This window comes from Saimiri boliviensis, chromosome 11, assembly GCF_048565385.1.
Source record: "Saimiri boliviensis isolate mSaiBol1 chromosome 11, mSaiBol1.pri, whole genome shotgun sequence".
NCBI lineage: Eukaryota > Metazoa > Chordata > Mammalia > Primates > Cebidae > Saimiri > Saimiri boliviensis.
The window spans coordinates 73,224,273-73,250,440 of record NC_133459.1 but is presented as its reverse complement, the minus strand read 5'-3'; the positions used below and the strand labels follow the sequence as shown (position 1 = coordinate 73,250,440).

Below are 26,168 nucleotides of genomic sequence, written 5' to 3'. Positions count from 1 at the left end.
GCTTATGTGTCATTCTTTTGCCTCTTCTGAGATTTTGTTTATCCTGAAATTCAAGGACATGAATCTCAAGTTCCTATATGAAACCCATATATGCATGTCATAGTCATAGAAATGCATTTTTATCTGACTTGCTGATCTGTGCTTTTGCATAAAATAAAGCAGATCATCTGACTTAAAAATATACTCTCAAAAGTAAAATATTTAATATTTCACTTTCAGCTATACATCTATACTGCAGATTCTTTCTTTCTCTTTCTCTCTCTCTCTCTCTGTCTGTCTCTCTCTCTTTCTTTCTTGAGATGAGATTTTGCCCAGGCCAGAGTGCAATGGCACAATCATTACTCACTATAGCCTCAAACTCTTCCACTCTAGCAATCCTCCCACCTCAGCCTCCCATAGCACCACAGGTGTGCACCACCATGTGTAACTAACATTTTTATTTGTATAGATTAAGGTTTCATTGTGTTGCCCAGGCTGATTTTGAACCCCTGGCCTCAAGTGATCCTCCCACCTTGGCCTCCCAAGTTGTTGGACTTACAGGCATGAGCCACTGAGCCCAGCCCTATACAGCAGATTTAAATGACCAGCTTCAACTATATTTTTTAAAGAGGTTTTATTGTATGACAGAGGGATGGCACACCCAAACGAGAGTAGGTTCTACTCTGACTATACTAGGAGAAATACTACTTACCTGGTGTTATGGACCGAAGGTTTGTGTCCCCCAGAATTTGTATGTTGGAACCTTAATCCCCAGTGTGATAGTGTTTGGAGGTGGGGCCTTTGGAGGTAATTAGGTTTAGAGAAGGTCATAAGGTTGAGTCCTAATGATGGAATTAGTGCCCTTATAAGAAGAAACAAGAGAGGTAGTCCTCTTTGTGATGTGAGGATGGAGCAAGAGGGCAGCAACTGTAAATCAGAAAGAAGCCCCTCACCAGCACCTGACCATGCAGCACACTGATCTGAGACTTCACCGCCCCAGAACTGTTAGAAATAAATATCTGTTCTTTAAACCACCCAGCCTATCGTATTTTGTTATAGCAGCCTGAGTTGATTAAGACTCCTAGGGGCCGGGCGTGGTGGCTCACGCCTGTAATCCCAGCACTTTGGGAGGCCGAGGCGGGTGGATCACGAGGTCAGGAGATCGAGACCATCCTGGTCAACATGGTGAAACCCCATCTCTACTAAAAATACAAAAAATTAGCTGGGCATGGTGGAGCGTGCCTGTAATCCCAGCTACTCAGGAGGCTGAGGCAGAATTGCCTGAACCCAGGAGACGGAGGTTGCGGTGAGCCAAGATCGCGCCATTGCACTCCAGCCTGGGTAACAAGAGCGAAACTCCGTCTCAGAAAAAAAAAAAAAAAAAAAAGAGACTCCTAGGATGTTCATTCTGCCCACCAAGGTAGTGTTTTTAAACAGTGTATCATTCTTAGGAACCCACCTTTAATTGTATGTGAAAGGGATTTTATGAAACCACAAAAACATTGGGAATAAGCAACTGAACCCAACTAAGGAATTTCCTACCTTTAATTTTCTAACTAAATTTATCTAGCCCAGCAATCCATAATATGTAGGAATCAGAACACTATGGTTCTGGCATTAAAGATTCTTATTCCCTTTTCACTAATGTGTGGGGAAACTGGTTGAAGCAGAGTTTCTGTCCTGGTTTAAGTCCTGCTTAAGTCTAAGCCTTGCTGTGGCCCTGATCCTGTATCTTTCACTGACCTGCTGTGATCTTGCACGTTTTGTCTGCACCTGGATCAGTCCATGTTAAGTAGCATTCTCCTGGTATCAGAGATGATTGAAAGATTGGAGCATACGCAGTCTCTTGGTTGAAAATCATACTTAAAATATGCAATATCCTAAGTGCTAACTTGGATATCCTAAGTGCTATTTTCTACAAACTTCATCTCTTCTATTTCTATTGTTCTTGGGATTTTTCTTTTGAAAACAATTTTGTTTAAATGTTATCAGAAATAATCTGATATTGCCTAGAAGTGATTTGCCTTTGGTTGCTGCCTAATCTTACTTGCTGCATTCTGGGATTTTGCTGGTGAAACTTTATGACATGTGCATTTATGTGAGTTATATATGCACATCAGGGCTTACTGTGGCAGTGTTCCTTGGTAGTGAATAAGCATTTCTTTCATAGCCATATAAAATTCACCTGGTAAGAACAAATACATTATCCAGTAAGAAGCAAAGGGAGAAGGTGATATAAAAAGAGAAAACAAGCATTGTAAAATATATTAAATCAGAATACTAACCCTCATGCCACTTTTTATTAAAAAATTTACCATCTCCTTTGTATAACAAATTCCAGAGAAGTCTATTCATTCATCCAACAAATATTTATTAAGTACTGATTATAGAAGTAAAGATATAGAGCTAATTATGTCCTAAGCTCTACCCTGAAGTTTCCCATATTCAAATGGTAAGAGACAAGTAGGTACAAGTTATGAGAACACAGTGCTATGGGAGAGGTAAGGGAGCATCAGAGAGGGAATTGTTCTTTAACCTAGAGTAGCAGATCATTGCGTCACAGAGGTGGTAACATTTAAGCTGGGTGTTGGTGATGTTTTGACAAGTTTTAAGGGTAAAAGAGCTTTCAAAGCAGATAGCCATTATTAGTTGAGCCATATAAAATTGCCATTTTTAAATGTCAAAAACAGTTAAACAACATAAAATTTTTGTGGTTCATCAAAATAAAAATCCACTAAGATTTTGGGAATGCAAAGGTTGTATGTGAGAGTGAACAGAAGATAAAAAGTAATTTTGAGCAGCTTAGCAAGGGCCAGACTAAGAAGTCTGGATTTTTTTTTGAGCAATTGCAAGTCTCAAAAGGTTTTAACCAGTGAATTTATATGTCAAGTTATGTATTGTATAAAATGTGGATGGGGGGTCAAAAAGGGCAAGACGATGTTTGGAGGCTATGCTGTCAGTCCAGATAAGAGATGATGAGGCTTCAACCTGGACAGTAGCAGTGAGATTGGAGGGAAAGAAACAGAACATTGTAGGATGGAGAATCAGTAGGGCTTGTCAGTCAACTAAATGTGGAGGATAAGAGAGAAGAGTTAAGAATGGCAGAATTTTTAGCTTGGATGAAAGAGTGCATGTAGGGCAGAAACAGCTAAGGAGAAGAGAGAAAATTTGGGACCTCACGGGGAAGTAGTAAGTTCAATTTGGGACATTTGAATTTAAAAATAAGAAGCTGGCACTCAGGAGAAAGGTTAGAGCTATTGTCATGGCTAAAGCCTTGGAAATTGTGGTATATATGAGATTACTTTAGATTAGCAGATAGAGTTGGAAGATCATGAGAAAGCCCTGAGATTTAGGCAAACATTAAGACACAGGCAGAGAAAGAACAGTTCATGAAGAAGATTGAGGAGGAGCAGAAGAGACGGAAGACAGTACACGTGAAAAATTTTTCTAGAAGACCAGACGGGATGGTCAGAAGGATGGAGTGCTCGACAATTACGATTTCCTGGGAAATTCATGTGTGGGGGCACACTAAAACTATACCATATATTGTAGGGTTCTGCCAAGTAAAATTAACCAATATTAAATATTATTGGGAGAATTTAGACTTTAGATGTTAGAAAACCAAATATTTTATAGACTGGTACAAACTCATTTGTGCCCTAAAGTTTTTATTTGTAAGCTTTTGTATATAGATGTATAAATAATGATGGTAATAATTTATAGTGCAATCCATGTCGGAGTTTCAGTTTTCTGCTTCTCTTTCTGCTTTTTAAAACACACATACATGGATATATACTCCTAACCCATATTTTTCTATGAGGAGTTCTATGTGCTTTACAGATATTGCATAAATAATCCCCCAACTCTGTTGTGGAGAGAAATAATTGCTTTGTGCTGGCAAAGGGGCGGGAGGAGTTAAGAGATTGCCAGGTGTTCACTGTAGATAGAGTCTAAATTATCAGATTTTGATTCTCAAGAAGAATCTTTGCCTTAAGGCTCAAGCCCAGATAAGAGAATGTATTCTTCCTTTCTCTTTGCATCATGATGAGACAGAAAATGTCTAAAATCTAGAGTTCAACTTCTTAAAATTAAGACTTTATTTTTCTAGGAAAACTCTTAGTGAACACTAACTAAAACAAAGCAATCATTAATTTGCTGCCCAAGTTTGAAATCAAATTTGATCGATCTAAATTCTGAAAAGCCACTGGGTTCAACAGAAGTGATGATTAAGAATCAGGAATGGTTCAGAGTTATCGGACGAGAATAGAGCCTAGGAGTCCCAGTTACTATTCCAAATACTTGCATTACTTAAGATAAATTGAAGTTCTTTATGTGCTGGGCATATTTCACTATGGCTTTCATAAGCCTTTAAGTTGTATCTCGCCTATTGTTATTGCCACTACTGCAACGCTAGCGTCAATGAAAGTCTAAAGATAGACTGCTTCTTCACACACTTTGGCACATTTATCTAGTAACTGAAAGATGAAGCAAATGTGAAAGTCTGCAAGTCTTGGAACATTTAATAATAAAACACAGAACTCACATGCTTTTTACATCAAAGTATGAAAGATGATGCTGGCATGTTTCCTATTACCATGTAAAGTAATATTGGATTAGAGGTGGTCCTTCTGGGACCAGGCTGCACAGACATTGAGTGGAGGTAGATTCTTAAAGTCTAGTAAAGGGAGAGACAAAGAGATGCATGGGTCTATTGAGTGGCATTTTGGCAACTGACAAACAATTGTTGTATCAGAAAGGAATAAACTGTAAATGTTTCCAATAGAAAATGAACCAATAGAAGGAGAAGAACAATAGATAAAAAGACCAGATGTCTTTGAACTTTTCTCTAGTGTATCTGACTGTTAGGATTATTTAAACTATAAAGTATAAATAGAGAAATTAAATACATTTTAGGGAAATTAATATCATCATTCACTTCATCTCCTTTCTCATGCACATAAACTACTACTTTTACACTAGGATGTGTATCTGCTTTTATATTTTCTCCAGAGTCAAACAGATGTTAATAAGTTTTCTTCACTGCACAGCTTTTATTTATTTTCCTTCCCATATAACCACAAATAGTCCTTTTCTGCATTTTTCTTGATCTTGTTTTTCTGATTCATTCTCTTTTGGCTTTTTCTTTCTTAGTCTTTACTCTGATAACTTTGGATTTTAATTCAGAGTCCTACTGCTTCCTATCTTTATTTTCTTCTTTACATCACTGTTCAGCTTATTTCTAACTTGGCTTTGTCTTGCTTCTGTATGTCACTTTTTCCCTCTTTCCCTCCTGGCTTTTACTCCCTTAAATGCAGTGACAAGATCTAGAAACAACACAGTTCAATAAGTCATCACGTGTATTGTTCATAATGGACAGTCCACATCCAGGAGCAGGCAAGTCCAGCTCTCTTTTGCTGTGGTCCTCAGGGACTAAAACCAACAATACAGCAACAACCCTTTATGTCCGTTACAGAAAAGACAGATGCCGGCTAACCACATTCACAGCAGAAAACTGAAAAATATGATCTTTGATCTCCAAGAGCTTAGAGAAAATATGCTTTTTTTCAAGTTGATTTACTAAAAAAAAGTGAAACAGTTTACTTCGGAAACTGTAGGAGAGACAAATATAGGATCTGGTGCTGAAATGATCCATAAGCATCGTTTCTTTCCTCTGTGTTAAAAACCATTAGAGAGATATCCATTCATATCCATTTCAACCCATGAGGCATCTTTTTGGAGTTGAAAACTCTCCCACACTCTGACATTTATTTCCACAGTATTCCTGGGAACCAGCAAAACAGACATGTGTGGAAAGCTACTGATGACGATGAAGCAGAACTGACCCTGGCTTCGTTCTCTTTGGTACTGCTACCACACTGCATTCACCACACACTTCATCCCAATTCATCCTGCATCCTAACACAAGGGAAATCTAACTGAAATATGACTTTTGTTATATTATTCCCCCTATTGAAGAACTCCACTAGAAAATGAACTGAAATTTTAGTCAGGAGTGACTTAGTTTTTAAAGTGATGTATTAGTAACAGTTCTCATATCAACTTTACAACTTGTAATCATCCAAGTGAGATAGTATATATCAAGGTGAGTCACAAACTGTTTAGTTCTTTAACATATAAAACGTTGTAACTAAACTCCCCTGATAGAAAAGTCCACACTCCTCCACACTGAGGGCTATTCAGTCATTTAATTGTACTGACCACCTGTTGTGCTGCTGCCCTAGCATGTTTTGTGCTACTATACATAATAATGAACAGATTATATATATAAAAATATATATAATGAATAGATTATGTATATATATATAAAAATATATATATATATAATAATGAATAGAAATTTGTTTGGCACATAGTTATGGAGTGTGGGAAGTCCAAGATCAAGGGGCTGTATCAAAACATGACACAAGGCATCACATATGAAACAGAAGAACAGGAAAGAACCAAACTTGCTTTAATAACAACCCCCAGCCCCACCGCAGATACGGAACTCACTCCTGAGACTCCATTCATGAGAGCAGAAACTAATCACCTTTCAAAGTTCTCACCTTCCAAAATTGTTGCACTGGGGAATAAGTTTCCAACACATGAACTTTGGGGGATACATTCAAACTATAGCAGTTGCTCATTGCCTTTCTCCCCTGTGCTTTATCCACACTGGCTCTATTAGTGTGTTCTCATGCTGTTAATAAAGACATTGCCAAGACTGGGTAATTATGAAGAGAAGAGATTTAATTGACTCACAGTTCCATATGGCTGGGAGGCCTCACAATCATGACGGAAGGCAAGGAGGAGCAAGTCACATTTTACATGGTGGGAGGGAAGAGAGAGAATCCCCTTAGAAAACCATCAGATCTTGTGAGACTTAATTATTACCATGAGAACAGTATGGGGGAAACCGCCCCCATGATTCAGTTATCTCCCACCAGGTCCCTCCCACACCATGTGGGAATGGTGGGAGGTACAATTCAAGATGATATTTGGGCTGGGGACACAGCCAAAACACACGACTGGCCATCTGTCAGCCCTCAGGACATACCCTGGTCTCACCTGCCCTCAGAGCCTTTGCACTTGTTGTTTCTTCTGCCTGAAATACAAGTCTTAGAACCACTTCAGAGAGTCCCTCCTTATGAACCCTCTATATGTGAGCCATCCTTAGTATTCTCTTTCATAGAATCATGTTGTCTTTTTCCTAGCAGTTACACAGTCTGTCATGATTCTTTTTTTCCTTTTGAGATGGAGTCTCACTCTGTTGCCCAGGCTGGAGTGGAGTGACATGATCTCGGCTCACTGCAACCTCCACCTCCTGAGTTCAAGTGTTTCTCCTGCCTCAGCCTTCCAAGTAGCTGGGATTACAGGCACCCACCACCATTCCTGGCTAATTTTTGTATTTTCAGTAGAGACAGGGTTTCACCATCTTGGCCAGGCTGGTCTTGAACTCCTGACATCATGATGTACCTGCCTCAGCCTCCCAAAGTCCTGAGATTACAGGCATGAGCCACCATGCCTGGCCAATCTGTCGTTATTTTTATTGATTGTTCTTTACTTATTTCTTATCTGTTCCCCACCCTAAACTGGGAACTCCATGAGAGAAAGCATCTTGTCTGTTTGGTTCACCAGTGTTTTCATAGCATCTATCACAGTATCCAGCACAAAATGAGTACCCCATTAATCATGAAATTAGAGTCTTTGAGGGCTATATTTCAGAATGGCAGAAAAGAGGATAGTAGTAGGGACTGTTATGTAAGTTGAATTGTAGTGCTCTGTTGTAAGAGAACTGAGACCATTCTGGGACCAAACTAAGTATAAGATTGCCTAATGACTCATTCCCAGCATTAAGATGCCATTTTGAGGGCTGGGTGCAGTGGCTCACACCTGTAATCCCAGAACTTTGGGAGGCCACTGACAGGTGGATCATGTGAGGTCAGGAGTCTGAGACCAGACTGGCCAACATGTTGAAACCCCATCTCTACTAAAAATACAAAAATTAGTGGGGCATGGTGGCATGCACCTGTAATCCCAGCTACTTGGGAGGCTGAGGCAAGAGAATCACTTGAACCCGGGAGGCAGAGGTTGCAGTAAGCCAAGATCATGCCACTGCACTCCAGCCTGGGAGACAGAGCAAGACTCCATTTAAAAAAAAATACATTTCGATACTCAATGACAACCACAAATGTATATATTTACTATGGCTAAATTTAAATTTTAGATTCTATTTCATTGACTATGACTGTCAATAATTATACCAACAATTGAATATAAAATATAAAATTATTCCAAGTTAAGATCTAACAACTCACTATTTTGCTGTTATTGATATCAGTTCTAGAACATGCTTGGCTGGGAAACAAAACTGTTTGACTTACTTGAACTCTGTGAGAATATACAATATTCACTTTTATATTTGTATTTAAGAATAGTTGCAAAAAACTATATTGTTTGCACAATCCACTTGAGTTGACTTGAAATTATTAGAATGGGAAAATATTTTTTACAATTGCATAAAAGAAATCTCACTAGTAGCTGTGATACCTACTGTAATTCGTCTCACTCAACATCTGTTTGAAATCAGCTTTTCTCTTGTGTTCTCTAGTAGAGAAGGTGAAAAGCCAAATACTTTTTTAAACCACCTTCCAGGTAGGGATGGCCATGAGACACAGGAATAGCCAATGAGCTAAAGAGAAAGTCTGGCAGGAAGGACTTTCTTTCCTAAATAAAAAAAAAACAAAGACTCTTTGAAGAGATAGATTCAGGTATCTTGAGTGCAGCAGTCAGCTTGTGAATGAAGCATAAGCATGAAGACAAATGTCTAAGAGCTCGGAAGGAGAGGGCTGGAAGGACGCAGTGAGTCGATTTCCTGACAGCATCACTGGATGCTTCACCACACCAGCTCAGGACTGCCAACTGCAGCACTGCTTGTTGTATTTAAAAAATAAATTTCTTGAAATTTAAACCACTATTTCTGGCTTTAAGTTCCCTGGTATTTTCAGCCAAGCAAATTCTTAACAGATACATCATCTAGGTAGAAATTTAAACTGGATTACATGAAGATTATATTTAATAATTTCAAATCAAACATTTAGAGAGTATTTAGATTTATCTTAAAAGCTCTACAAAGTTTGTCTTTTATTTTTGCTAATAATAATTACCCTATTGTTACTAGTAATGCTATGTTGTAGTATAACCAGCTTGTAGATAAAATAGATTGACAAATATTTACAAAAAACAATTTACATATTACTTTGGGCTCTAACCAAATGAATAGAATTTTCATTGCAATGGTTGGAATTTCCCATTTTCCTTAATAATTTGAGAACAGAGAGATACAATATTTTTATATGTTATTGAAAATGTCTATAAGATATTGTCTAATGTTCAGATAATATTTTCATTGATTCATTCAATAGATATGTACTGAATGTCTATGCTTCTTTGCAATGGACAAGCCATGGCAATAACTATTCCTTATTATACTATTTCACAAATTTGATAATTTTCTTTCCAAAATCAGTGCAAACCTTCCATTCCTAATAAAGTTTACCAAGAGCATACTAGTAGAATCCTTGCTGTTATTTATGCCAAATATGGCATATTGTATTTATTGTTTTTCTCTGAGAACTGAATTAACTGCCAAAATAATAAGTAAACATGTTTATACTAGAGAAATCTTGTTTTCCTTTTTATTATTTTAAAAAATTATTTAAAAAATTTTTAGAGGCAGAGGTCTTACTCTGTTTCCTAGGATGGAGTGCAGTGGCACATTCATAGCTCACTCCAGCTGCAAACTCCTGATCTCAAGCTCCCAAGAACCTGCAATTATAGGCATATGCCACCATACCCAGCTAATTTTGAAAATGTTTTGTGGGGACCAGGTCTTACCATATTGCCCAGGCTAGTTTCGAACTCCTAGCTTTAAGCAATCTTTCCCACTTAGCCTCCCAAAGTATTGGAATTACAGGCATGAGCCTGCTGTACCAGCCCCAAACATTTTTTCGTATAATTAAATATTGTATAAAAGTTGTTTTCAACTTTGCTTTATTATAAACAGTGCAGTGTTTTAAATCTTTGTAAATAAATTTTTACTACATCTATAATTATTCCCATGGTATAAATTACTAGAAAGGAAATTACTGGGTCAAAGGACCTTCAATTCTCTAAGCCTCTTGTCATCATCAGGCAATATATTTTCTTTACTTACTAAAATTTAAGGTGACAAATAGTAATCTCAGTTTAATGTATGTGTTTTTATTTACTAAAAAATTAATATATGATTATTAGGGAGCAAAAGTTTTATATTCTAATAGCTGGATGAGAATTTTCAGAAGTTCGTTCATTGTTTCAACAAATATTTTTGAGCACTACTCTGTGTCTACATAGATTCTAACGTATTCCAAAAAGATTAAAAGGTGTTCCAAACTGATATGAATTTCCTACAATCTTTGTTGATGACTTTGGACTAATGTCCCAAAGCCATCTAGAGCTAGATCTCTTTGTACCCTGCTATATAGTTCCTTTGGTCTACAATACTCAAGCTGTAATATGAGCAATAATTGTGATCCGGCTCCCACTTTACCAGCATTTTCAGAGTGATTTCCACCTATTGACAGATTACTGAATATTATGCAAGTTTTACACACATGATGAATAACATTGTAAAACCAATATTGTCTTATCTTGTCCCCTTTCAAACGAAAGACACATTTACACAGGCATCAGTTAAACTCCTCTTTGTAAGAAAAAAAAAAAAAATCAGATTTCATTTCCCTTTACAAATAGAAAATATAAATCAAAACCAGTTAAAGGTGCTCTGTCAAGGCAATGGAAACCCAAATGCAAGCAGTTTAGAATAGAATACTAATCAGAGGATAGAGAAGCTTTTAAGATTTAATTATTCAGAAGAACTAACTAAAGCAGCTGCGATACTTAAATGTTATATAATCTAATACATTTCAAAGATGGTATCAATATTATACTATTTTTTCTTAGGGTATTGAGTTTTTGGTGTATTTTGTTTTTCAACAACAGTTTAAAATGTGTTAAAATAATAATCCTACAAAACCAACACTTCTTTCTCAATGATTGGATACCAGAATTATCTTCAAAGGTAAATGTCAATTTAAAGTCATCTTTAAAATTTTTTAGGAGGCTTAAAAAACTTGTATTAATATCAAACACCTAAAAATACAGGTTCATGTAATTAAAAGCTCATTTGTGTCTTCCTATGAAGTTTCTGACTTCAATAATAGAGTGAAATTTTTCGAGATAATCTTTAACCTCTTACAGAAACAGCCAGTGCAACTTGCCTACTGATAAAACCTCAGCTCTCTCACACACAGAGAATGGTACGTGGCGTACCACTGTGGGCTGGAGAACAGAACAATAAAGAACTGTAAGACAACATATGTGGGAAGAAGAGAAACTGGAACCAAAGAGGTGGATACAATTAATGCCTTCAAACACAAGCTCTTAGGATGTCTCTCTCAAAAATCACCAGATTCTCCATCATTTGAGAGGAATAGGGGGAAAAGCGGAAAATATTTTCAACTTACATAGATCTCTACCCTAAGTTGTTCAAAATGGAGTCCAGTTGACACTCACTAGCAGCAACTCAGCTGATCTAATTCATGGCACAGTTTGTGCCAAATGTACTCAGTGAAGCTTGAAAGATGGTGCAAATTGCATTACCCTCCAATAAAACCTGTGGGAAGTGGAACATTCATTCTGTTTCCTGGGACAGACTTTTACGGTAAGAATCAGAGCAGTAACAGATGACTGAAGGGCATCATTCAGGTGCCAGCAGAACCACAGAGGAGCAGTACTTCTGGACTTTGGGTTATAAATGCAGCCATGCTGTAGACAGATGTACCCAAGTGACACCAACAACTTTCAAATGAGAGGTGAGCATCCAACTGGAATCACAGGCAGAGGACAGTCCCTAAACTGACTCATTAGGCACGAATGGATGATCTGTCAGAGAATAATGACTTTTAGGACTTCTATTCTCACTCTAATGCTTGATATTAATGACCTTTCAGGATGGTTGATATCATTGGACTTTCATCTGCCACAAAGAAAAAAGAAACCGGTAAATGAATCAGTTTCTGGATGAGAGTAGAAAGCTGTCTCTGAAAAGGAAGCAAAATGACAGTCGTTGGAAAATAAGAACTAGTGTGGAACCAAAATATTCACTTATCAAACAAAATTCTCTTATTACCTCTAAATTAAATGTAATGGGTTTTCTTGGTTGCATTTGTTTTTTAATGATTTATTTTACTGGAGACAGCAATGTCCAGATGGCATGTTTAAGCTTGACCAAAAATTTGAATCTCTAAGCAACATATTCACTACAAAAAATTTAAAGAATCTGAAAACTGAAACATAGCACTTTGATTTTTACGTGGGCCCTTTTATGATACATTAGCCTGTCAGTGAAGGCTAATCACTAATCATCACTAATCATTCAGAGGACATAGATTGCTTTATGTCTGTAGCATGCAAGACTGCTAAATGCTGCCATAGAGGACTTTATGGTCTAGGTCAGAGGTCAAAAAACTTTTTCTAAAAGTGTCCAAGTAGTAAATATTTTAGGTTTTGCAGGCCAGATGGTATCTAATGCAACTACTAAGCTATTGTAGCAAAAAAGTAGCTTAGATTATATATATAGACAGATTAGTGTTGCTGTTCTCCAAAAATCTTTACTTATGAATGCTAAAATTTAAATTTTATATAAGTTTTCTAGGTAACAAAGTATTATCCCTTTGATTTTTTAAAAAACCATTTAGAAATGTAAAAACTGTCCTTAGCTTGCAGGCTGTACAAAAACAGACAGCAAACCCGATTTGGCCCATAGACTATAGTTTACTGCCCTTGGTCTAGGCTATCATGGATGAAAAATAGTTGCCTTAAAGGTATAAACAAAAGTTCTGTGTATCTACAGGGATTAGAGAGAGCTCTTCTACTTGAAAACTTCATGAAGGAGGTAACATTTGAGCTGATTTGTGGGATAGGACTTTAGTATATAATGTGGTGATCCACATTGGTGCTTCTTTGAGAGTAACTGGAAACACTGTTAATGGCTATTCTAGGAAAAGAGGTGTAAATCCTGGCTATCCCAGGCAAATTGGGACATATGGTTATCCCAGAAGCGGGAGTCTAGAGGTGCCATGAGCAGAGAGCTCTTAGTGTGGCAAGGGCCGTGCATCATTGTGTGAAAAAGTCCAAATTGGTTAAAATGCATTTAGAAGGAATAATGGGAGATATAGCTAGAAAGGTACCCCGGGGCATGAATTAGGATTGAGATTATAGGTTCTTAAACATGAATCTAAGCTATTTGGAAATTGTCAAATAGTTAGTGGAGACGTCCTGCAATTTTTTAAACAGTAAACTGACATCATCACATATTGGTAATATCAGTGATGTGCAGACTGAATTGGATCAGGCAGAAACTACCTGCAGAAGCCCAATTAAGAGACCACGGCAATAGTCTGAAGAGAGCATTAAAAAACCTGGACTGAGTCCAGACAACGCGAATAGAAAGAAAGGGGTGGATGAAAGATACATCAGAGAAAAGGAGTCAAGAGAACTTGTCAATTGAATATAAAAGGTAAGCTAGGAAAAAGGGAACGTCAAAGGAAACTCCCAACACTTTAAGTCTAGGTGACTATAGGCATGCAATATTTGTGGATTAGAGGTAAAAGGAAAAGGGAAATCTGCACAAGCACATGTAATTGGAATCCTATTATTCTTTTCGTTTGGAAAATAGATATTAGGTGCAATAGTAGTTCTGTAGTTTAACTTTTGAAAACGCTTTTATGCCAGGAAAACACAAACTGAATAAAGTTTTGAGTGGCTGTCTAATAAATGTGGGTGTGAGCAGCTTGTTTTGAAAAAGTGGGACTTTGATTTGGAGGGAGGGTGAGGGAGAGAGTTGGGCAAATGTCTCTATGACTATTCTTTCTGGGACCCAGTGGGATGTAACCCATTTTTAGCTTAGCACAATGGTTCATAGTGCTTGCTATGAAAGTAAAAATGAATCCACCTGAGGAAAAGGTCCAGTTATGACAAGCCTCTAGCTAGAATATGATTCAGAATAATTTTCAGCCATGAGCTTAGATCACCCAGTTCTCTCAATAGCTGTCTAGAGAGTTTTGAAAACTATCCCAATTAAAATCTTATTTTTTTCTTAAAAAATAGAACTCATTCCCTATAGAATATTTAGGATTGTGACAGATGCTCTGAAATCAAAAGAAAGAAACAATGATAAGGCACTACAACTTCTAAAAATTTGAATTGAGTTTCTGCCATATTCCTTGACTCACAAAATGGTGCCCAAACTATATTTTAATTTGTTCACATTCAATTTTCCAGTAAGTTTCTAAGCATTATTTTTTTAGAGAGAATATCTCTGTGGAATGGGAGCGAATCAGATAAATTAATGGAAAAAAATAGCAGATAATTATCATTACCTGAAAATACACACACACACACACACACACACACACACACACACACACACCTATATTTAAAAAATTTCTAAAGCAATAAAGAGAATCAAATTACAACAGAAACAAATTTAGAAATACTAATGTCTACTACTGGGGAGATCTGAATTCTTTGTTTATAATTATTAGTTTGTTCAACAACCTTCTGTGTTTAAGTAAGACAAAATTAACCAATCTGGCCATAGGTTATGGTCTGCTATTTCTCTAAAGCAGTGTACCAGAAAAACAAAGCAGACTTTAATATATTATTTTCCCTAGCCCCAGGATAGAATCTCCAAACATCTTAAGGTGTGAGTTATTGAGAAATGCTGTCCCATTGTGGTGAGAGACTGCTGGGGGAATAGTTGTGTGAGCACAGGGTAGTTCCTGATGCTTTAGTGCTTCCTTGATACCAAAGAATAAGAAATAAATTATAGTGTAAAACCCTATATAGAAACAAAACACCAACTGATGCTTATTCATTGGTGCAAGTAGTCAAGGAGTATGGGTTTTACTTATTTAAAAACTTCCGCCAGGTGTGGTGGCTAATGCCTGCAATCCCAATACTTTGGGAGGCCAGAGTGGGTGGATCACAAGGTCAGGAGTTTGAGATCAGTCTGGCCAATATGGTGAGACCCCGTCTATACTAAAAATACAAAGATTAGCCGGGCATGGTGGCTTGTGCTTCTAGTCCCAACTACTCAGGAGGCTGAGGCAGGAGAATCGGTTGAACCCAAGAGGCAGAGAGCCCAGATCATGCCACTGCACTCCAGCCTGGGTGACAGAACGAGATTTCGTCTCAAAAACAAAACAAAACAACAACGTAAAACCTCCATTTGGGCTCTGCTTCTTTCTTTGTACTTTGTCCTTTGAAATTGGTAAGTTTCTTTCACTGATCTTTCTAGATGTTTACCTCTACTTGTATTGACTATGTAGCCTGATAAACACATAACCTTATAATAGTATGTAACGTGAAGTCGTTATAAACACAATAGTTCTCCTTTATTTGCAGTTTTACTTTTTGAGGTTTCAATTATCCAAGGTCATCTATGGCCATTTGTGATGCACAGAAAATATGAAAGAGAAAATTATAGAAATAAATAATTGATGTCTTAAATTGCCCACTGTTCTGAATAGCGTGATAAAATCTCACACTGCCAAACTCTGTCCCCCCCAGGATGTGAATCATCTCTTTGTCCAGTGTATCCACGCTGTCCAGCCTGCTCCTTCACCATTTGTTAGCCATCTTGCTTATCAGATCATCGGTCTCAGCATCGCAATGCTTGTGTTCAAGTAACCCTGATTTTACTTTATGATGGCTCCAATGCACAGGAGTAGTGATGTGGCATATTGTTATAATTGTTCTATTTTATTATTGTTGTTAATTTCTTCATTTTACTTAATTTATAAAGTAAATTTTATCGTAGGTCTGTACGTATAGGAAAAAAACAGAATATTGGGTTTGGGACCATCTGCAGTTTCAGGCATCCACTGGGGGTCTTAGAATGTCTCCCTTTCGAATAAGGGAAGACTACTGTATGCGCTATAGTATATATTATTAGAAATGATACAAACATATGACATTATAGATTTATAAGGATGGGATGGCAGGTCACCCTGGGTGGTGCTTCTGATTACATCCCTCTCCAGCTTCCTGATGGTTAGGATTATACACCAGGGCTTTGACAAATGCAAGATCTCTAATTAAAGCACATCTGTGTTCTAGTTTTTTCTCTTTGAGTTTCTTACCTGCACGCATTTTCCATTAGGTGTTAGGTTATGTAACAACTGCTCTGACAGGTTAAGAATCTGATATTAAGTAGGATGTGTAAGAATGCAGGTGAAACAGACACCCTCCACACATTCAAGCAGGGTTTTGCTTTCAATGGTCGTTAACCAAGAAAAACTAGAGTGCCTGCTTTCTTCTCTTGTTATTGTTATTCTCATAATTCTTAAATTCAAATGAAATTAAAAATTCCTGGGTTGAAACCAGATTTAAACAAATGATAGTTTGTTTCTGGTTTGTGCACAATTAACTTTCTCTGTGAAAGATCAATTTCCTACTCCAAGGTAAAGAATTATAGGAATGTGTATAATTAATTTTAGATGTAGCTATTTTAAAATTTGCAGAAAATTGTAATCATATTAACATAACTCACAAATGAAACAGGTTTGGTGTTGGAGATCTAGATATTTGCCCTCTCTAACAATCTCTTTCATGTACTTAACTAAGGTAAGCAAACTCACTTTACTACCTCTAGAAGCCTAAAGAAATTCTTAGGAATCTCTCAAGGTTATGTTTCTGAAAGGAATACAAGTATAATAGGCTTTATCAATGTAAGGTATTACTGTGTTTGTTACTCTACAATTATTATTCATTACTTACCACGTCCAAAAATAAGTGTGTAACTTCAACCTGCCTGTGCTAAAAGATTAGGGCATATCTGTATGCCCTCAAGATCAAGAGCTTTCACCATGAAAATTCTGTTGTGCAACTTTTAATTCTGTCAAATTAGCTGATTTTTTTCTTTACTAACAATGTCCTCATTAAGTTTTACATAAAGAATGACAGTATTGCTGCTCACTTTCAAGCCATAGCTTTGATCTTCCAAACCACTTATAAGCTGAACAAGATGTAATATTGAGAATAGAAAATACTTGCCGGGTGCGGTGGCTCAAGCCTGTAATCCCAGCACTTTGAGAGGCTGAGGCGAGTGGATCACGAGGTCAAGAGATCGAGACCATCCTGGTCAACATGGTGAAACCCCGTCTCTACTAAAAATACAAAAATTAGCTGGGCATGGTGCATGCACGCCTGTAGTCCCAGCTACTCGGGAGACTGAGGCAGGAGAATTGCTTGAACCCAGGAGATGGAGGTTGCAGTGAGCTGAGATCGCACCATTGCACTCCAGCCTGGATAACAAGAGTGAAACTTAGTCTCAAAAAAAAAAAAAAAAAAAGAAAGAAAGAAAATACTTTAGTTGAAAACCTTGAGTATCCCTGCTGGATCCTGGCTTGGCTTGTGACCTTTAGCAAATCACTGATTCTCTGTGAGTCAGATTTTCTCTAATCCTATATTGACAATATGTAGCTTATAGAAACAGCTAGAAAAGTATACTTTCGAGGTATTTTATTTTTAATGATTTATATACATTGTTACTGGAATAGTTATAACTCAGCTCCCCATAGAAAGTTAATGTAGTCAATCCTTTAACAATAGTAACTGTATACTGTGTATGTAGGAGGAAAATGGAGAAGAGGAGGGATGGGAAATGGCTATTTTATACTATGTGTCAGGGAGACATGAAGAGGAATATCATAAAATCAAATCGCTTATTTTACAATTTCATGTAAAAAAAAGTGGCTATCTGATGTTGGCATACTCCAATCTTTAAAAATTTTTTTTTATATAATACTACTATGAACATGAGTGTACAAATATCTCTTTGAGCTCCTGCTTTCAATACTGTTATTGTCTTCCTTTTTTTTTTTTTTTGAGGCAGGGTCTGTTCTCAATTTTTTTTTTTTTTTGAATAAAGAAGAGGAAGAAAGAGAAAGAGGAAGAGGGAGAGAGGATGGAGGTATTGCTTTATTGCCCAAAAATATTTTGCAAATAAAGAACTCAAGAGAGAACAAATACTGAGAGTTCTGATTAATGATATTCATTAATCATGGAACTAGGACCCCTCCATGACTGCTAATGTCTTTGTAGAAGTACATCAGATCTACCTTTCAAGATTATTGAATAAATATGCAATTATGAAATAGCATATCACTATTATTATCTTTTTCTCTCTTCATTTTGTGCAGTAAACAGGAAGTCATTTTGGACCTCTTTTAATTATTTATTTCTTTTTTTTTTGTCTTTAGGAGTTGTACAGATGTTCTGTGCTGTATGATCTTCCTACTGTGTATTATTGGCTACATTGTTTTAGGACTTGTGGGTGAGTAAATACAGGTATAGAGAAATATTTAACACTTGCTAATGGAATAACTAAGCCAGTGCCACGTATCAAAAATTAACTGTTTTCTTCCAAAAGCCTTCCTATTATTGATTGCTGTCTTTCCTGGAGGAAATGTACCTCACCAGGATTTATCAGGTAGCAGACAGTAAGAAATGAACACAAAATACTCTAGTCAAAGGCAAGCCTAAATTACTGAAATCAATATAATCATAAAAAAGAAAGAAAATTTTATGGTTTATTTTTAATCATTTTTACTTTTAAAATTCTATTAAGCAACTAATTATGTTCATGTTGCTGTTTACTAATAAGAACTAGGGCCTAGATCATTTTAGATAATCTTAATATATAAACTTTTCTTTTTATAAGCAAATTTGAAAAGAAGGAACCATTATTAAGAATTTCACCAGATAACTCATTGACATACAAAAAAAGTTCTAGTCTCTGCCCAAGAGATATCCAGCAAAGATATATACTGTTATTTATTGTTAGGTTAAAGATTTTTCTATGAAAGTGAAAACAAGAGAAGTAAGTGCAGTGGCATGACCTCAGCTCACTGCAACCTCCAACTCCCTGGTTTAAGTGATTCTCCTACCTCAGCCTCCTGAGTAGCTGGGATTACAAGCATGCACTACCACACCCAGCTAATTTTTGTATTTTTTTAGTAGAGATGAGGTTTTACCATGTTGGCCAGGATGGTCTTGATCTCCTGTCCTCATGATAAACATACCGCAGCCTCCCAAAGTGCTGTGATTACAGGTGTGAGCCACCACTCTTGACCTAGTTGGATTTTTTTTAAAAAACTACCAGAGGAACTAGTGTGAATATGTTTTGTAAAAAGGTTACACAATTGTATACGAATGGATTAAACATTTTTCCCCCCAGAGACATAGGTTCTGTCCTTTAAATTCTGACTTAGGAAACTTTAATATGTTATTATTAGAGTGAAGATTGTGAACGTCAGGTATTAGCTAGTACCAATAACTAATGGCATGTAGTCAATGTGGATAGAACGTATTAGCAGAAAGAAAGTTGTTTCCTAACTGGGAAACAATGAAAAACAGTTTTCCCTGATCTTCAGTATTATCTTCCCATAAGAGAAATACTTTGAGAACACCAATTAAAAGTCATTTCCAAAAGATAATCTCAATATTGCTGTACCAAAACTACACAAAATTGGAGAATTCAAAAAATTAAGATGGGAAAATAGGCAGGGAGAGAAGAATGAAGGAGCGTAAACCACAAAACTAAGTGTACTCTTCTAAGACCTTCAGAACATTATTTTGTTATTAAAGTATTTTAACTTCTAAACATTAATGAAGTTATAGTACAATATGTAATCTCTAATATAATAAAATAAATTTTCTTGTACAAAATATAGAATTTTAGTTTCTTTCACTTTGGGTCACATATTTCTTGTCAATATAATTTTTTGTTTGTTTTTACTCTTCATTATATAATTGAAATTTGTTATATAAGCAAAAGATTTGGAATCAGGCAGATCCAGAGTTTCATTATTATTATTATTATTTTTTTGGTGGACTTGGATTACTTACTCAACCTGTTTTCTTACCTGGAAGGTGTGAAAACATCACCTGCCTTTCAGGGATGTTGTGAGGAGTAAATGAAATAATATTTAACTGTATCAATAATGCTGCATAGTAGTTTTGGGTAGTAATTTGTTTGCTATCATTGTATAACCTAGTTATTCTGAATTTTAATACATTTCTTTTCAATATAATTTATATATTATTTCCATGGCGACCCATAATTTGAGTTATTAAAGTTTGACTACCTGCAGGAACTTCACAAAGATCTCATCCTGTGACCAGAATCTTTTCACTAGGAGGCCTTATTCCTTCATTAAATTAGTTTCTCCTCTGTATCTCAAAGCCAGTGTGATGCAGTCCACAGAAAAATGTTTTGTGTCTTTATACAGAGCAGGAAAAGCCATTGCCAGTCTCCTGTAGACAAAACAGAGGAGTGCATGTCATTATTTTCTCTGCAGCAAGATAAGAAATTTACCTTTTTGTTCTGGAACTCCAAATTCAGTTTGTAAATGTCTTAATTCACATAAGGAAATTGGCAGATAAATATTAATAAACTATACTGAATAGATTAATTTGATGATGTCTCCAGATTAACCCCAATGCCACTGATTAAAATGAGTGACTCACCAAATTCACTGCATACCTTTTTCCATCCCTGTACTATAAATAGCCTTACTGGCTTCATTCCAAGATAAACTTAATTCTTTGAATATATCTAATATTGGACTAAAAAAAGCATGAGGGGAAACTATGGCAGAAGTTACTAGAAGTTTTAAGGATTTTTTTAACATGAAAGAATATATACCTTCATTTGAGCAAATATGATGATAAGTCAGTTTCACTGATGTGTTACAGGTATTTTGGTGCCTTTTGCCAACTTTATTAGATCAGTGCCTTTGTAGACTTATCTTTCTTTCTTTCTTTTTTTTTTTTTTTTAAAGATGGAGTTTCACCATGATGACCAGGCTGGTCTTGAACTCCTGACCACAGGTGATCCACTCACCTCGGCCTCCCAAAGTGCTAGGATTACAGGCGTGAGCCACTGGCGCCCAGCCCTAACTTTCATAAAGAAGTGTTTCCATGGAAGATTTTTTTTTTTTTTTTTTTACAAAATCTGATGAGAGAAATGCCCTTTATGTAGAATATGGCCAGCTAGGGTAGCACTTGAATGCAACAGAGACACTTAACATTTGATTGATGAACAGCAGAACCTCTGTTCAAATGCATGTGGATTCTGGATAGAGGTAATCAAATCTTGAAATATCAAACTAACCTTTATGATAATAGCCTTCTTTTGTCCTACTTTGGTCATGGTTACTATTCAATTATTGTACTAACTAGAAAAAAAATGGGAATATTTATTATGCAAATTATTCTTTGCTATACTTTTGCTATCATTAAGTATAGCACAGTTTTAACATTCAATACATTTTTATGGCCAGGCATGGTGGCAGTGGCTCACACCTGTAATCCCAGCCCTTCAGGAGGCTGAGGCTGGCCGATTGCTTGAGCTCATGAATTTGGGACCAGCCTGGGCAACATGGTGAAACCTTGTTTCTACAAAAAATACAAAAATTAGCCAGGTGTCATGATGTGCTACTGCAGTCTCAGCTACTTGGGAGGCTGAGGTGGGAAGATGGCTTGAGCCTGGAAGGTGGGTGTTACAGTGAGCCGAGATTACACCACTGCATTCCAGCCTGGGTGACAGAGCCAGACTTTGTCTCAAAAATAAATAAGTAAATAAATAAATAATTCTTATTTTGTTTTCTTTTTAAATGGATTACTCTTTGGGTGATTTAGTTCATTATTGTATTTACTTAGAAAGTGCTTAAAGTTAGGATCCAAAGTTTGTTTTGGTTTTGTTTTTTTAACCTTTCCCAGAGTAATTATCTCTATTAGCTGAGAAGGTTAAGAAGTTAACAAGAAAGTTAGTGCAAACAAGACCAGAGCTCTGTCACCATGCTGTAAGAAGCCCAAGCTATGTATAGCAGCTACATGGAGGAGTCCTGGCCAAGAGGCTCAGCTGGGCTCCCAGGGATAAATCAGTTCAGTTGGGTTTTCTGGAGCCCCAGTCAACACTTGACTGTATGAGAGAGAGATCCCAAGGGAGAATTAAACCGTTCCCTAAATTCCTGACACCCAAAATCCTGAGCAAAATTAAAAATTGTTATATAAAGCCAGTGAGTTTGGGGGTGCAACAATAGATAAGCAGAACAAAATTTGGTACCTGAAAGTGGGATGCTGGCTTCACAAACCTACAATAAAGGCATTCGTTTTGAGACCAGGTGGTGTTCAGAAACCCAGTGGTTTTGAAGAGGCTGTTGGTGAGACTGGAAGAAAATGAGCAAAATGTGATTGGAAGCAGGAGGGAAGGGCACCTTGCTGTAGTGGTAAAAAAAATCTGGCATCACTGTTGCTGTGGTAATGAGGGAAGTTGGAAGTGTACATAATGAATTCAATGATCTAGCTAAAGAAATCATCCTTAGGAGAGTAGCTAACCCTCTGAGCCTTGTCCACACTTGGCCCTGACTTAGGTGATGAGATCTAGACCTTAAGCCTAAGCCTGATGAGGTAATTGGATGAAGCTTCTGGGGGATCTTGAAAGAGGAAAAGAAAAGTAAAAAAAAACTGGCTAGAGGGTGAACTATGGTACCCTTAATACATGGCTGCAAATTCTTTGTTATTTTTCTCATTGAGAAGTAGAATCTGAAGTCCTTTCCTCTTGAATATGGTCAGGCTTGTGATTGCTTCCTTAATAGAGAAATGAAGCAAGCCAAAGCAGAGCAGTAATGAGCCTTGACATGCAGGTAATTTATAGAGTAGTACAAAGGATTAACGGAATGGCATCATGGCTTGACTGGAGACAAATCTGAAAATATCAAGTAGAGATAGAAAGAAGTTTCCATAATTACATAAGGCTAAATTTTCATATTTAGCCTTAATCCTTCATAGAATAAGGTAGGGAATAAACAAAATAGTTAATAATAGTCAAAATTGACCCCATCATTTCTGATATTAAAGAATATGTTCATTGTTTTGGGGAATAATATAGTCACATCTATTTTTCCATTTAGTACTTAAGGAAATCTAGCATATCACATTCTTTCCTGACCTAAACTTTCCCAAAACACCAAGGAGGGAACAATCATATTTCAAGTTTCTAGGTGGAAAGACTTTGTAGTGTTCTCAAGATCTGACATTTTGGTTGTGCCGTTTAGATCATTTCATAGTCTATTGCTCATCTTAATCTTCCTGCTACTGTAATAGCTTCCCAATCCAAGATTACTGCTTTTTAAGTCTTTCAGCAATATTTCAACCACTGGTACCCAAAGCATGACAAGGGTCAGAATGGCTGCATCCAAACTGGCTCTTGCTTGATCAGAACCAGCCCTTACTCTTAGGCCCTACTTTTAAGCCTAGAACATCAGCCCAGTCTCTTCCTCTTTCTTTTGAGGGTATTTTAATCCTTTTTGTCCAGCAAACCTAGTTCAGGGTCAGTCTGATCTATCTTAAATTAAAATCTCAGGGAGAAAAGTTTGATGTCTTGTCTCTTCCTTCTCTTAAAGCAAATTGGTCTTCATCTATCCCCACAAACATGAAGAAAGCAAGCATATTTTCACAACTAGGAGAAGTCACTAGTGACCTTTTGAAGAACCAAGATAATTCCAAGATGACTTTTTCATTTTGTCCATACAAAGAAGTAGTGAACCGTTTCTCTTACTAATAAATAAACACATAAATATACATTTTAATTTAATTTTTTAGCTTTATGAGGTATGATTGACAAATTTTAAAAAGTATATATTTAAGGTATACAACCTCGTATTTTACTGTATGTATATCCTTGTGTAATGATCTCCACAGTCAAGCTAACATATGTATCACCTGACTTAGTTACCTCTGTTTGTAAGGGAGTGTGAGTTTGGAAATAACACTTAAGATATATTCTCTTAGCAAATTTCAAGAATACAATACATTATTAACTATAGTTAATGCTATAAATTAGAGCTCTAGAACTTATTCATCTTAAAACTAAAAGTTCATATCCTTTATTCTCTCCTAATTTCTCTGCCCCCAAATCTTGGCAACTACCATTCTACTCTGCTTCTATGAGTTGGAATATTTAAGATTTCACATATAAAGGAGATCATGCAATATTTTTCTTCTATGGCTGGTTTATTTCATTTAGCATAATGTCCTCTGGGTTCATCCATGTCACAACTTAGCAGGATTTTTTTTCTTTTTTAAGGCTTAAAAATATTCCATTTTGTGTGTATATGTGTATATGTACACACACACACATGCACACACACACACACACACACACAGAGTATAATTTCTTTATTCTATTGATAGATACTTAAATTGATTCCAAATCTTTGCTATTGTGAATAATGCTGCAGTGAACATGGGAGTACAGATAACTCTTCAATATACTGAGTTCAGATCTTTTGGGCAAATACCCAGATGTGGGACTGATGAGTTAGATGGTAATTCTATTTTTAATTTTTTAAGTAACCTCCATGCTGTTGTTCATAATGGCTATATTAATTTATATTCCTACTTAGAGTGTGCAAGAGTTCCCTTTTTTCTTCACACCTCCTCAATACTTATCTCTTGTCTCTTTTATAATAGCCATCTGTACCTCACTAGGCATCCTGTTGTTCTAATTTGGGAGCTTAGTGGTGTGACCACAATATTCATTGCAAGAGGAAATTGGCAATTGGGAATGACTATAACAGGAAGTTACATTGTGCTGTTAATCTACTTTGGAGCTAAAGTGAGCCTATCAGAACACAGCTTGGAAACATTGTTTTAGTCAAGTAAAATCATATCTCCCAATTAAAAAGTAAGAATTTTGAAAAATTCCAGTTATATTGATTTTTAAATTATTCTAGTAATCTTTTCTTAATGAAAAATATATCCTTATATCTATAACCAGAATCGGTATTAAATGTCCTTTTGCATTCTTTACAAATATATAAATGTTTACAAATTAAATTACAAACCTATACTTCCTTTTATTTTGGAAGTCTTCATTTTAAAAAGGAAGCATTTAATTTTCACTATTACTTGGGAAGATTTTTTAGTATTGAATGAGTTTTTTTACTGTTTGCTTTATTTTGTTGAATGCATGCATTCTAGATGATTTTAAGTGGAAAATTGTTATCATAAGAAGGACTGAATTGGTTTCAAGGACATGACTCTAAACTCACCATTGGATGGAAGAGGCCACCTGTGAAATGATAAACAACATTTTTCTTATCTAAGCAACAGGATACAGGGCTCCTTCCAAAAATGTTTCTATAGCAGTGGTGTCATCAACACACATTTTCAAATTCAGTATCATGTGTCCTATTATCTGCTTCATTGCATTTGTAAATTGCTTGTGTTAAAAAGCCATAAGCACAATTTGGCAGGCCTGTTCCTCACATATTAAAACAGTTAAAATGTACCTTTAAGGGATACAAAGTAGTGATTTGAAAGCCAACATTCCCAACCAGCAAGTGTTTAGGGAATGCCTTTCCTGCCCCAAACAGATTTGCAGTTAATTTTTAAGTGTCAGTGCAAGCAGTTGTCTAATCACATTTTCTCCTTGACAGAAGGCTTTTAAGTGGCTGCAACTTCTGACTCAACCCTAGAGCACACCAAGAACATGCTTTGCAAATGTTTGAAAATGAGAGACAATGTTAGGTAATAATGCTCGCTCCTGGTACTTCGGAAACATACATTTCCTTGATACAAGTGAAAGGGTAATTTGCCTAAATAAACTTTTCACCATCTCTTACCAATCTTTGGTTACCTGCTATGAATTTCCCTAATAGAATTCTTTTACAAATCATTCCTCTTCTCTTCTGTTTCTCTTTTATACACACAGACACACATGTGTACTTGCACAAATGTGAGTCAGGTTGACTTAAAGTGGTGTTTTAAAGTTATTCTAAAGCAATGAGATAATGAAGAAAAAAGATGATTATGCCAAATTTGTATGGGTCTTATTCACCAACATAACCCAGGTGGTCAAATTCTAGAGCCTGTGCTCTTGAACCCTGTACTATACTGCATTTTATTTAATAAAGACAATGGATGAGGTTTAAGTAATGAAGGTTACTGAGAGAGGGGGCAGACCAGAACCCCATGCACCTCATCCAGTGTTTTTCCCTTCCTCCTTTTCCTTG

General features: G+C 36.4%; 1 protein-coding gene across 6 annotated transcripts in view; it reads left to right on the top strand.

The window, feature by feature from the left end:
* Positions 1 to 26,168, top strand: part of SLC44A5 (solute carrier family 44 member 5) — a 401,632-nt gene that overhangs the window by 266,211 nt on the left and 109,253 nt on the right. For 4 of the 6 annotated variants that reach the window (XM_003921402.4, XM_003921404.4, XM_003921403.3 and 1 more), the window contains one exon: positions 18,348 to 18,421. The exons of the other annotated variants lie outside the window; for them this stretch is intronic. In XM_003921402.4, coding sequence (XP_003921451.2) covers positions 18,348 to 18,421 — 74 coding nt within the window. The remainder of the gene's footprint in view (positions 1 to 18,347; positions 18,422 to 26,168) is intronic. 6 annotated transcript variants of the gene reach the window in all.